Raw genomic sequence first — 13,755 nt, forward strand, 5'->3', positions numbered from 1 at the left:
AAAGTGAGATAAAGTCATTCCCAAGTACAAAAAACACACAAAGAGGATGGCAACCTACATCTTCAGGGCACAGGAAGCACATATATGCCATAGCATATTACATCACACATATAGAGTAATTTCATTTTACATTGCTGCTGCAGCCTTCCTGTTCCCTATCTACTAAACAACCTAAAATACTACATACTCTCCAGCTCTGTTCTTGCAGTATGAGGAAAAACAACTCTGCCAGCCCACAAACTAAATATTTCAGGGTCCCAGGTGCTTGTCAGAGAGAGCACTAAGCAGGATTAGAGAGTTTCTCTGATAAATACCCCTTCAGCTTGCTCAGAATGCTGCATGCATATCTGTAATGTATATTTGTGTGTTTGTGGGTGAGATGTTAAAGAACAGTTAAACAGAAGCATAACGTTAAACTGATTGCATGTAATTTCATTATCAGGCTGTGCTCTGGAGTAATTATTGTGGGTGGTATTTTAATGACACTGATTGATTTTAGTGCAGAAACTCAAAACAGAATTAATTTAAAGTGCTTAACGTTTGCAATTAAGGTAAAAACAGGTAAGAAAATGTGGATTTATTTAAGCTTATAGGCTACTTGTCATAAGATGCTTACAGGTTCCCCTTGACAATTACGGAGTTTAAAATGACAAGATTCAGTTAGAATGTACATGCAAAAAGTAGAAAATGTAATGCCACTATAAAACACTTCTATTAGTCCACATTAATAAAATAGTTATTTTGGCAGCATTAAAATGCCTAAGCACCTGATTTACCTTTGGCTCCAGTAGCGTTGAGCTCCGTCCTGAGTGCAGATCTTGTATCGTCCTGTTGCGGCTGACTCGTCCTGCAGCCTTCAGCCGCAGCAGCAGCAGCTCTGCAACTTGACCACAGCGCTGCTCAGACGCAACTCGGCGCGTTTGTACCGAGCAGTCGTGAAGCCACAGAAACACCGGAAGTTCACAGCTCCTGCCTTCAAAATAAAACCAGGGTGTGGAAATAAACGTAATTGTCGTCATTAGTCTCAATTGAGCCAGCTGTTATGTATCCGAGCCGAAATAAATTACTTCATGGCGAAAAGATTTTGTTTTCAGGTTTCTAATTAGCTAATCCAATCTGATTCTATTTATATTGCTGAACAAATATAACCCCACTAAGTAAAATATAATTCCAAAATACAAAAATATAGAAAATGACTTTGGCAAGTTACAACAATATGTGTTGAGATGTCATGTGATAAACCGGTGGTGCCTGAACGTTTTGCATTGAGAGTCAAAATTATTAAGTCAAAAGCAAGAGACAAAAACAAATTTATTCCGATTTAACATTAAAAAAGAAATTCCCGTGATCCTTTTAAAAATGTTATCTGCTCATTATTAAACCAATCATGCAAAATTGTATTAAAACAAAATAGTCTGTAAAGCATGGTTTGCCTATGTATTGAAATGTATTGCAACAGTGAAATGTATTGCACTGGATTTTATTTGGGGGTATTAAATGGGCTCATTACTAATTTACACCATACCTTTTAGATTTTTATTTGTAAAAAAAAAAACAATAAAACAAAAACATGGAAACTTTTATTGGGAATTTAAAGAAACAAATGCTAGTTACTGTTGGTTTATCACAAATCCCAATATATTACCATGACGTTTTTGGTTGTAACGTGACAGAAATGTGAAAAAGGTTTCATGGGTATCAATGATTTTGCAAGTTTTACTCAATGAGCCTTTCTCACAGTAGACATTTGGGCTCAAACAGGTAAGGAAAAGGACGGGCGTTACTGAGGGCTACACTTCCACATATGTGGATGTTGGATTTGAGATAAATTTGGTAAAAAATTCTAATTTAAAAGACGATGTGCAGCTAAAGTAAAGTTATCACAAACAAAAGCATTGGTTTTACATTTTTATGTAAACTCACCTGCAAAAATACGTCCGTTTTTATTTTTTTATTTTTTTTTTGTTTTACCATTTGCTAACATGTTCTAAAAAAACCAATAGGGTACTTGTTAAATTTGCAAAACATATGAATCTTATTTTGAAACTTTCTAACGGATTTTCTCTTCCTTAATAGGCTGAGGTAGAAAGCGCTCTGTCTTTCTGGTCCGTCGGTCCCGCCTTAACCCCCTGTTCTCGCATAAAGCCAGCCTTGTTAGTTGACTTACTGTTACACCAGACGGAAACACTGCTGCCATTCATTGGTGAACAACAACAAGAAGTCCAAATTTGAAGTGGACATCTTAAGTTACAGTGGAGCTTGATCTTAATCAGGCAGCAGGAAAAAATTGCACCGATTAATATTGCAGAATGCATTGTATTGCGACTTAAATTGTGCCACACAAGAAGCTACATCGTGCAAAAATTGCATCCCATTTCTTCTTTTAAACAGAACTAAACTTAAGCAAAGAACATGAAAAACAGTCGAGTTTATATTAGTATTCGTTTAATTGTGGTCTCATTTCCATGAGACCACACTAACATGTCTTAATTCAGATGATAGATGTAAAATTGGCAAACCTGAACAAACTTAAGAGTTTTGACAGTGAAGCACAGAGGTATGGAGGTAGGAGTTTCATGGTGAGGAGTTTTGTGCGTGCATGCAAAACACATGTATTTGTCCACCTACCTTTACTGGTGAGTCATACAAGCCTCAGCAATGACCAAACATCACTCCCTACATTTCAAAGAGATTGTAAGCAACAATGGGATCGCATGAGTGATTTGAACAAGCATTTGAACAGGGATATTTAAACTGACTTGTCTTATAGTTTATATTGTGCACAGTATATTGATATATTCAGTCCAGAGCAAAGGCTGTCTAAACTTGGGACACATTCACATGTCACCTTTCGTAAGGTATAACTTCAGACTGTTGTCATAGCAGTAAATATTTTAGTCTTAGGCATATAATGAGTTCTTTAACCGTTCGTTTTATATTTTGGAATGATTCTTTTTATGGACTGGAATGATTATGTAATCTTCAACGTCAATTATTTAAAAAAAACACGAATAATGAGCATCAGTTGGAATTTATGGTGCATCTTCTCTGTTCCCCAAATTAAAAAGTATATATATAAACACACAAACCCAAATATATAGGCATTCATAGACTCCCACTCACGTAATTCTGGCAGGATCTTTTGTTCATTCCCTGCATTTTGTTGATTGATAAAAATAAATGATTAACACTTCCATTTTTGAAAGCATTATTTGTGTACAGCAGTTTTTCACACCTGCCTAAACATTTTTGCCAGTTTGTATAATCTCAACCTTAGATGGAAAAATGGAAATCTGCATTGAATGTAAATATTTGCACACAGTTCTTGCTTAAAAAACCCTTAAATGTTATTGCTGCAAAGTCCTTCCAGAACAGTTTAAATAACCCATTAAAAGGGCCCATGATATGACTTTTATGCTAATGACAATGTATTAAACATCTGACCAAGATTGCATGAATTAGCACACAATTCATAGTTAGGCATTCTGCGTACAAATACTGTTTATAAATCTAACAAGTCAACAAAATCATTTAGATTTGACCACATTAATAATCTACTTCTTCTTAAGGTGGCATCCACTGCCTAATAATTCTTCCAGCCTCTCATGGAAAAATCCAGAATCTATAATGAAACATTTTTCTTGAGTTAAATATTTTAACTGATGGCAGATAAATGAAAACAGATGGCTACACACGGGAACAGTCAAGGTGAAAAATATGCACTTTACATAAAAAGAAACAAATACTTTCAGATGCCTCTAACATTTCTGTTACTACAGGTGCAACAGGATAAGGAAATTGATCAATTATTTTCCTATACGGGCAACAGCGACCTCTTGTGGGAGTCTGCAAAACCCCGACATCTCCTGTGTTAACTCAGATATGATGCAAACTCGATCAATGAATTTCTTCTGGGTAGCAAAACACTACCATCCACTTTGATGTGCAGCGGATGGCTAAGGGTTTGACAGCTCTCTTTCCATCATGCCAATTTGTGTCTTGTGCTTCAATTCACTTCGACTTGCATAATTTTTACTGGTAGGATCTGAAAAGGTTGCTGTCACCTCGAGATGCGCCTGTGTTAAAGCGTTGTGTAAAAATACCTGATCTGATTTAAGGAACGGTGCACAGTTTACTCTTCGACAGAGCGAGGGGGTAATACTTAGAATCTGTGAACACTTTGAAGGAGTTTCAAAGCAAACAGACCTGCAGGGACCAGCCTGTGCTGCGAGGATCATGAAGTCATCATGTTATTGGATGTACATGCACAAATTGATTGCTGCCGACTCAGCACACGCAGGGGGAACATGCAATTAGGTTGTTTGATGGTGAAAGTGCCAACATGCTGGAAACAGATCCTCTGGGATTTCTACCATTTAATGAGGCAAAGGGGATTCGAGTTTGTTTTTCTTTTTAACAAAAGCTGAGTGATACATACACTTGATGAACATCAGAGATCACAAGATATGCATTTTTATTACCAATTATTAAAAAAAAAAACAATGCAAAAAATACAGGCAGCTTAATAAATATAACCAATGAAATATTTTACATTTCTCCTTATTATGAAAGCTCAACTGTTGCAGAAGCATGCTTTAATAGAACCTGAGATCTACGGCAGCTGTTATTAACACAAATCATACAGTTTCCCTTACAGCTGAGCCTGAGATTTATCCTTAATGCATAGGAAGGCCTGCAACTAGCAGCATCTTAGTATGTAACTGCATGTTTGCAAAGCTGTTATCAAAGGAGCTCAATCACAGTGTTTTAAGGCTAAAAATATCAGGAACAAGTAAGATATATTTTTAGGTTAGGGAAATCTTTTTTTTTTGTTTTACTTTTTTGTTTTATTCTGCACACACTTCAGACTTGAGTGAATGAAGTATTTCACAAGCAACTTTTGGTTTATGCTCTTCCTTAACCCTTGAAGTTCTGAAAGATTTCAGCAGCTTCCAGCCAGGACCTGAAGCAGGCAAGGCCTCGGTCTCGAATCTGCTTCCTGCCCTTATCGGTGATCACATCGCCGTTCTCCTTCACAATCACCAGTTTGGGAACGGCTGTGATCTTGTAACGCTGCTTTAATTCACTAGAAGAAACAAGAAAGAAAACAAAAACAGGTTTATTAGTACAACTTTGGTCACATTAAGTTTTCACCGTCTATGCTTTTGAAATAAATCCATTTCATATCTGCCTGGCAGAAGAGCAAGATCTCTCAAATATTATATTACATTTAAATGTTTGGTTAAAATTTAAGATGCTGCGCCTAGGTTTTCCGTGGCCAAAGACGATTTCTGGTTTTCTTTGAGGTTTGACCTGCTTATTCCTATTTTGCCAGATTTAGATTTTGTTTTAAAGGGAATACGACACGCATGAAGTAATCACATGATCATCCCCATTTATACTTCAAAGCGTATTTCCCTGACCTACAGCAGTCCTTTGTGACTATAATGTTGCACACATTAAAATTCGATTAGAATTCATTTTTCGGTGCTTTTGGGTTGTGGTTTCTAATATAGGTTAAAAGCCCAGGGCGGCATCCTATCAGGTGGGTGGCGCAAGCACTTCCTAAAAAACACAAATATTTTGTCAGTTGTGCTGAAACATGTTTCCATTGCTTAATTGCATTGCTGTTTAAGTGCAAGAACTGTGTGAAAATATGGCCACACAGAGCTAAAACTGCTTCAGTTTACAGTCACAGTGAGGCATCTTTTTCTAAAGGCTTGAAGGCAGATGAGGGTGTTTATGTTTTCAAAAGCGAACTAAAGACAAACTGGATCTATCCAGTTTGTCTTTAGTTAATGTGAACAGCAGTTTTTTCAGTTAGTTTTTATTTTTCCTTTCTGCTTCCTGAAACAATTTTAACATTTATTTTATTCGACTCTCTTTGATTGTATTGCATTTACCATTAGTTTAGAATTGATCACAAATGGCTTGATCTTTTTATTTTTTAATTTTAGGATTTAAAATGTGTGCATCTTTATAATATTCATTGCCAGTGGGTCCCCACTACATGACTCTGTTTGCCCAGTTCCTCTTCATTTATAATGGCTTTTTTATCATTCAATGTAAAGCTTTACATAGTTATATAATTTCTACTTGTGTTTTTATCTCTGTCTGTATGTTTTTAACCTGTTTTTAAGCTGGTAAAGTACTTTGTATATGGAACGTGCTCCACAAATAAATTTGTGATTTTACACAAATGTATTTAGGGAAAATACATAGATGTGTAAAGCCTGTTCATGCATTTCTCTCTAATAATGTGAGTGTAGCCATTAACGCAGTATAAAAGGTCAGGACACAATCAGTCTGTGGAAACACTGCCTGCTCTGCTTTTAAACCTAATCCCTGAGAGGGTGACCTCATAGCTAGTTTATATAAGGTGGATCAGAGCCCAAACAGCGGTAAAGACTGCAGTATTAACTTTATAAGATGAATATGCGTCTAACTGTTTTTAATAAACCTTCCCCGAGTTAAAACAGTTTAAAGTGTACAGAAACTTACTGCTTATAATCATCACTCCAGGGTAAAGCCAGCCAGTCTCCGTGCATATCATGGTAATATTCGACCATGTCATCCAGCGACTTGTCTGAAGAGATGAAAACGATCTCAAACTGAGCAGAAGTCTCGCTCTCCTCCACCAACTCCGTGTAAAAATCACACAGGACGGGCGTAAAGTCCCGACACGGAGGGCACCATCCCGCAGAGAAGTAAATCCCCACCACTTTGTTCCTCAGCACTTCCTCCGGGTCCACGAACTCCCCGTCTTTATTCAGGAGAGTCCGGCCAGAAAACACCTCCACCATGTCTGCTAAACTCTCTCTCACACCTAGACACAAACAGGCCGGGACGTTGACGGCGGAGAGTGTCGCTTTAGCTCATAGTTGTTCAGTTTGGCTCTCCATTTGCTGGGTTACTGTAATGTTTACCTTTCCTTTCCGCAAAAGCTCCTTACAGCCAATCCCTATAATCACATACGGACCAATGAGATGGCGAGAGGGTGGTGGTGCGTTTGCGGACATCATCAAAGTCGGTTTCACACTACGCTGGATCGCCGCTGCTAGGATACAAAGCTGCACGACATTTTACAGCTGTTTTCGGCAGTTCTGATGTTGGCTACCGAACACTCTAAACTTCATAAATAAACCACATTTTAATGTGGATTAAATATGTGTTCATATAGATATATAGAAAACACAAAGGTAATCATATTTAACCAGGGGTGGGCAACTATAATAAGTGACTGTGACTGTTGTGGACGACTATTGGCTGAACACAATTTTTCCATTTAATAATAAACATTTAAACATGTGCGCTTTACTCTCGCAACAGTAAACAGTGCAACTAAACAATAAATGTATCCGAGCAAACTGACTAGTAAAACTTTATATTTATAACTTAACCCTTAAATCATTTTATGTTTTGCTTCCTGTGAGTTCCTTGGACACAAAAAAATATTTTAAAGATTGCCAGGACGAATGTATTAACATACTCTTTCCACTTTTTTAATATATGCTATTATCAACTTCAGTCCTCACCATACATACAAATATTCAGGAATGCTCTCAGGTTTTAGCCCCGAAACGTTTTAGCTTTTAAATAGTCTATGTTAAAAAAAAAATGTTTGTTTTTCCCAATGACTTACATGCTCATTATATATATATATATTTTTTACTGTTTTTGGATTTGGATGATCTGAGTCTGGGAGTGTCAACAAATTTTAATCGGTGTTGCTGCCAATTATTTGTTGTGCAAATGTCTTCAGCTGGTGGAAAACAACAAAAGATGACTTCATTTAATTAACCCATAAGAACCCAGACCCATTTCTACTTTCATGAAAATTATGAGAGTAGTAAATTATACCAAACAGATCACATGTAACACATGTATGAAGTTTTTTTCTTTTTCAAATAGCTCCACCCACTGGCATAGATCTGTAATGTCACATATTTGTCACATTGGGCGTACATGGTAAATTTATTACGTATTTGGAAATGAATTCTCTAGACAGTTCCTTCCCTATTATCACAGATTAAGCTCTTTATTTGCAGTTCCTTAATGTGTATGATGCTTTGCTCAGAGCATTGCTTGGTTTTCTTTAACAACTAGTCATTAAAAAAATATCTGTCTCACATTGAAGGTACTTTTGACAATGTTACTACAGAAAACCGAACATCAGATAATGTATATGCAATAAACTACTGAACATGAGCACATGAGCACATTAAACAGGTGTGCAAAAACATAACAGAAATGAATATTGTGTAACGTCAATACCATTTTTGTTTTTCAAGGCTGTTTTGGAAGTTGAGCCTAAACCAAATAGCAACATTTGAAGCAATTTCTTTCTTCTGTGAAGCAAAGGCGCACATCACATTTTTCACAGATGGTGGTGGTTGGATATCACTTTGCAATATTTGCAACGATCCATCTTGTCACATTTTACTGCCCAGTTAGCGACCTTGTCAATGCGGACATCACCTGGAACTCCAACACGAACTCTCTTGGTTGGTGGAGGTGGTGATGAAATGTTCTGTGATGGGTGCCCCCTTTGTGATTGCAAAAGGATCAGGCTAGTGGCAAAGTCTGCCTGGAATGTCCTTTGTTTTAGTGGCTTTTGGACACCAAGTCGTTTGCAATTACGTCGGTAAATCAACCATGCATTAATGACACTGAGCATCATGGTTTGCCAGAACATGTAGAGATATCACCTCCATGACTTCATGTGGTACTTGTACCTTGCAATGCATACATCAAGGAGACCAATCTTGCCCATGAATGTGTTGTACTCCTTCACAACATGTGGCCTTTTGACCTCTACAAATGTCTTTCCTGATTTGCTCCAGATGCTGTCTATCTTGAGGCCCAGTTGCACAGTAGGATGAGATCAGGGTAACAGATTTGTTGTCATACCACTTCACAATAACCATGCTCTTTTCTCTATTCACCCTGGCGTCAAAAAGATCCTCTACCTCTCTTGGCAAGACCACGAAGTGTTCCAACAGAGTAGATCTGTCGCTGAGAAAGTGGGAGCACAAGAGGAGCGGAGGAGAAAAAGTTATTAGCAAAAACTTTGTAGTTTTGGGAGAGTTTCACACAGCTGCACAACAAGGTCACCTCCAATACCGAGCAAGGTGTTCTTCCCAGTGCCACCTTGATAAACAACAAAGTCATGGCGAATTCCAGAGGATGAGCAGTGGGCCCAAAGTTTTAATCCCCAAGAGTGGGGCTTGCCCTTTACATACTGCCTTATTGGGCTGTGCTCCCTTGAAGGACACCATTTGCTCATCAAACAGAGTTGTGCTCCTCTGGGATGATATCCAGGCATTGTTTGCGAAACATATCCAGCCATGGATCTTTCATCACTCAGCCTCTTCATGTCTGTTTGACAAAGCTGTATTGTCAATGAAATGTAGAGATGCCAGCAGGGTCTGAAATTGGTTGCGTGACATGTTATCTGCAACCATGGGACACCGTGTATCATTTTCCCAGTTTGCTCAATTTCCTGGCATTTGGCCAAGACCCATGCACAGGTAGATGCCAATCAGTGTTTCTAATTCTTTAACAGTGGTCTTAACATTTGTAACTGTTAGATTTTTGTACACTGTATAAATGAGTTTGTTCCATTAGCAACTGCAGCATAGCTTCTGTGATGTACTTTCTAAAGTACTCTGATGAGGTTGGGCACACTGTCCCTTGAATGTGCACTCGGGGCTTTCAAAAGTTCTTTCTCCAAGAACATTTTTGTCCCTTGATTGCTGCTTCTGCTGCCCAGGGTTCATTTGGCTTATTTGTGGCTCTGCATCTAAATCACCGGAATCAAGTCCATCGGAATTGCTAGACCCACTTGATTCTTCACTCTCTATGCCTTTGCTGGGGATGTAATTAGGGTCTTCATCTGAGCTACTTTCACATCCCTCATACTCACTGTCCTCTCCAGTGATGAACTCAAGTGCATCTTGAACATTATATTTTTTTTAATCTATTCTATAAAAAAGTGAAATACAGTGTATTTGGAAAGTGACTAGGTTAAAGCCAAGTTGAAGTTTCATCAAATATTTGAATAATTCATTTTCTATACTTACCTTTGTTTAAATGATATTTAAAAACAGAAATTATGTTAATCTAAAATAACTGAAGCTAAATTGATTAAGCATTTGATTAGTTTTGATCTTATTGAGACAAATATGTCACATGAAATCTCTTTTTACAATTTGAAGTTTACCGCCCGATGTGACATATATGTCACAGCAATATTTGACAAACTTAAAGTTATCAATGTAAAATTTTTTGAATTGCTATTAATGCAACAGGTAGTACAGAGGACCTGAAATTTCAGGCGGACACAACAGGTAAGTTTCAGAAGATTTATTGAAAGCTCTAGGTGGTGATTGGCAGGAAACCACCAACGGCAGGCTGGCTGGCTGGCTGGCTGGCTGGCAGGTGGGCTGGCGGGCTGGCTGGCTGGCTGGCTGGCAGGCAGGTGGGCGGGCGGGCTGGCAGGACATTTACTCACACAAGGCTTTCAATAATATGGCACTGTCTGTCAGAGTGCTGCTTATAAAGGCATGTGAACAGGTGGAGCAGGTGAGGCGTGGTTAGGGAGCTGGCTGGGAAGGAGCAGGTGAAAGCAATCCTCCTAATAGCTGCAGCACATAGAAGATCAGCAGGCAGACAGAGATGATGCAGACAAACAGTGTAGAATCATAGCAGTCAAACTAAGTAATGTGTGACATAGGACATGTTATCTAAGGATTAGAATTACTGAGTTAGTGAAAACGTACCTTTGCTACAAGAAAACAAGGTTTCATAAATTAGCGTAGTGGTCACATTAGCTGCTCAGGTGCACAAAGACTCTGGAAATGATGTCTTCGGTACCCAGAGTCCCTCACTAATCACATGACTGAATCAGGATGTTCATTAGATGTCACTTGGGGACTTCATTACTTAAAAGTCATTGTCAAACCTTAAAAAGAAACATTCACCAATGTACAAATGTGGGTCTTTATGGGTTAAAACAGAAATACATTTAAAAAGGTTATATATTGAAACATGAATTTTGAATTGAAGTCAATGGCACAACAATGCCGAAGGGATATGGAGCCGGCTCTATAGACATAGATTGTTCTCTTTAAAGGTCATATGAAAGACTTATGAAAAACAAAAATTCAACCAAAAATACACAACTTAGCCAAACTTTATGATAAAATATATTTTTTATAGTATTTGTATCAACATAGCCAAAGTTATGCAATAATAATTATATAAAAAAAGACACCTGGATGTTTTACAAAACCAATTGTCAAAAACACACAAGGTCTGGAATTTGACTGTATGCTTAGCCTGATCATTTAAATTGAAGTGAAAATTTCTAAGAACAAGTCTAAACCAGTTTTTCTTATTCAAAAGTCTTGATTTTGAATCAGTGTTATAAATTCTATATACATGAAAATAAATTTCTGAGAGAAACCTGCCTTTTTTCACAGTTTACTGTACAAAACCTTCTTCATGAACAGGAACTGCACAAGGGTGCTTAGTTAGATGTCGTTAGATGTCGCCGTTTTTCAAAACAAAAGGAGCAAGTTCACACTCATGCTCAGGATTGACATAAGGTGCATTTGATATTTAGTTTTTCAAGGTGGGACCCTCCAAGACATCAAATTCCCGGATGTGGCCCGTGGGTTATAAAATGGCCAGGTGGGCATAAACAATGAAATTCCAAATGGGCCAAACATTTCTACATGTACAAATTGTTCTGTACAAATTCACCACACATGTCCGTTATGTGGTTCCAAATGCGACAGAAATGTTTGTTTGAGTTAACCACATAGTAAACTGTAGTTTTTTTTAACACTAATTATTGTGTTATGTCATGCTATGTTTGACATAAAGATAAATTTGATTATGTAAAACATAATTACACACTGGAGTGTGAACAGACTGTGTTTTGACTTGGTTATGTAAACCTGGTTTATCTTCACATCTGACCGGTTTAATGTCAACCTCTGAAGCCCGACAGGCCTGCCGGTGGGCGTGCCTTTTTTTTTATAGAACTAGGTAAAACTTCACCACTTTTTTTTTCTTAAATATATTGCAAGAGGAGGCTTTAATCTTCACAAAACAATTCCCCAAATGAGTTTTGCACAAATACCTTTTAGTTTTACAGCAACTTAAACACAGGCAATGACATTTTCAGGTCCCTCAGATATTGCTCACTCTATAAACAAAATGGTACAAAAAGCACCTTTCTCTGTGCAGCACCCCAACATGTCTCCTATCATAACAAACTAGAGACACTCACCTTTCTAACAAGGCATAATTTGTCTTTCTGGCACCTTCTCTGGTGTAATTTGCTTGCACATTACAGTCTGCTGGTTGCTGTCCGCCGGCTACTAGCTTGCGTGCTACTTCGATAGCTTCCAGTTATGTTTGAAACTGTATATTTTTATGATACACAGGGTAAATGTCATAACCAAAGGCTATGTCATATGCAGAAGGACTCCTACAATTAAAATTAGCACTTTTTGTGACCAGATTCCCTTTTATTTCCTTTTTATGAGGTGAAAAACACATTTGGGAAAGTTTTGGCATCCTTTGCCTAACACATTGCCCTCTAAAATTTTTGTGGAACATATATGCTTCAACTTATTCAGTCCAAATTTGCTGCAGTTATAGTGAAGATGTGGATGAATGCAACCTGTGGGTTCTCCTAGGAATTCCAAAGGTTTTCAGTGTTTTGCAATGTTCATTTAGAAAAAACTTTTGGCGAGGCTCAAAAATGTTTTTTTGTTTTTTTTGTTTAATCACAATTAAATCAGACATGGTAGCAGTTACAATGGTGGTTCCACTGGAAAAATTTTCTTTTATGCCTTACCTTTACACAGGTACCAAAGGTTTGCATGCAGGCCTTATAACTGTGGAGTTATACTTGATTTATTTAAGGTATCTAATTTCAGGCGGAAATTGCTCTAAAACCCCTTTGGGCTTAATAAGTTAATACAGTCTGTGTTGTATAGGTTCATCCTTAACAAGAATAAGTTGAATGTGCAATTCACACAGGTTAAAACTAAATTGATTAAGATTCCTGATTTGCCCCATAGTCATTTTGGACTAAATTCACAGATAGGATCTACAGTTGCACGCCCAATCAATTGGAATTTTATCAAAAGGTTTGATTTTTTTTCAATATTTCAATTCAAAAGGTTAACCTAATATATTAAATAGATGCATATCATACATAATTGGTATATTTGAAGCATTCTTTTTCTGTTTTGATGATTACAGCTTGAAGCTATTTAAACCTAAAATTCAGATTCTCTAAACATTTTTATATTATACAAATAGATTTTTATTAAAGAAACATACCTGCTGAAAAGTATGTCTGTGTACTGTACGGTATAAGGACTCAATACTTGGTTGGTGCTCTTTCTGCCTGAATTACTGCATCAGTGTGGCTGGGCATGGTGGTGATCCGTTTGTAGAACCGTTGGGTGTTAAGGAAGCCCAGGTTGCTTATAGTGGCATTCAGCTCATCTTCCTCTTTACAATACTCCATAGATCCTCTGTGAGGTCTAGGTCATGGCAGTTTGTTGGCCAATCAAACACACTGATTCCATGATTTTTACAGCAGACACTAATACATGTGACAGTGTGGACAGAGGCTAAGTTTTGCCATAGAATGAAAGGGACATTTCCAAAATATTGGCATTTCTTAAATTTCCTGGTAGATGGCTAAACTGTCTTTAGACTCGTTAAAAC

The 13,755-nt window shown here is 37.5% G+C and overlaps 2 protein-coding genes across 3 annotated transcripts in view; both read right to left on the reverse strand.

Moving 5' to 3' along the window:
* The window catches only part of csgalnact1a (chondroitin sulfate N-acetylgalactosaminyltransferase 1a), a 71,351-nt gene extending 70,447 nt beyond the window's left edge, over window positions 1–904 (reverse strand). For both annotated transcript variants that reach the window (XR_007039342.1, XM_047372902.1), the window contains exon 1: window positions 777–904. The gene's annotated coding sequence lies outside the window, so the exon portion shown is untranslated. The remainder of the gene's footprint in view (window positions 1–776) is intronic.
* A 3,553-nt stretch (window positions 905–4,457) lies between these two features.
* On the reverse strand, window positions 4,458–7,029 carry nxnl2 (nucleoredoxin like 2). The gene is made up of 2 exons (XM_047373076.1): window positions 6,502–7,029; window positions 4,458–5,086 (listed from the first exon to the last, which is right to left on the reverse strand). The coding sequence occupies exons 1-2, from the start codon at window positions 6,801–6,803 to the stop codon at window positions 4,918–4,920; spliced, it is 471 nt and encodes a 156-aa protein (XP_047229032.1). The 5' UTR covers window positions 6,804–7,029; the 3' UTR covers window positions 4,458–4,917.
* Window positions 7,030–13,755: the final 6,726 nt, after the last annotated feature.

The sequence above is a fragment of the Girardinichthys multiradiatus genome, chromosome 8 (genome assembly GCF_021462225.1).
Source record: "Girardinichthys multiradiatus isolate DD_20200921_A chromosome 8, DD_fGirMul_XY1, whole genome shotgun sequence".
NCBI lineage: Eukaryota > Metazoa > Chordata > Actinopteri > Cyprinodontiformes > Goodeidae > Girardinichthys > Girardinichthys multiradiatus.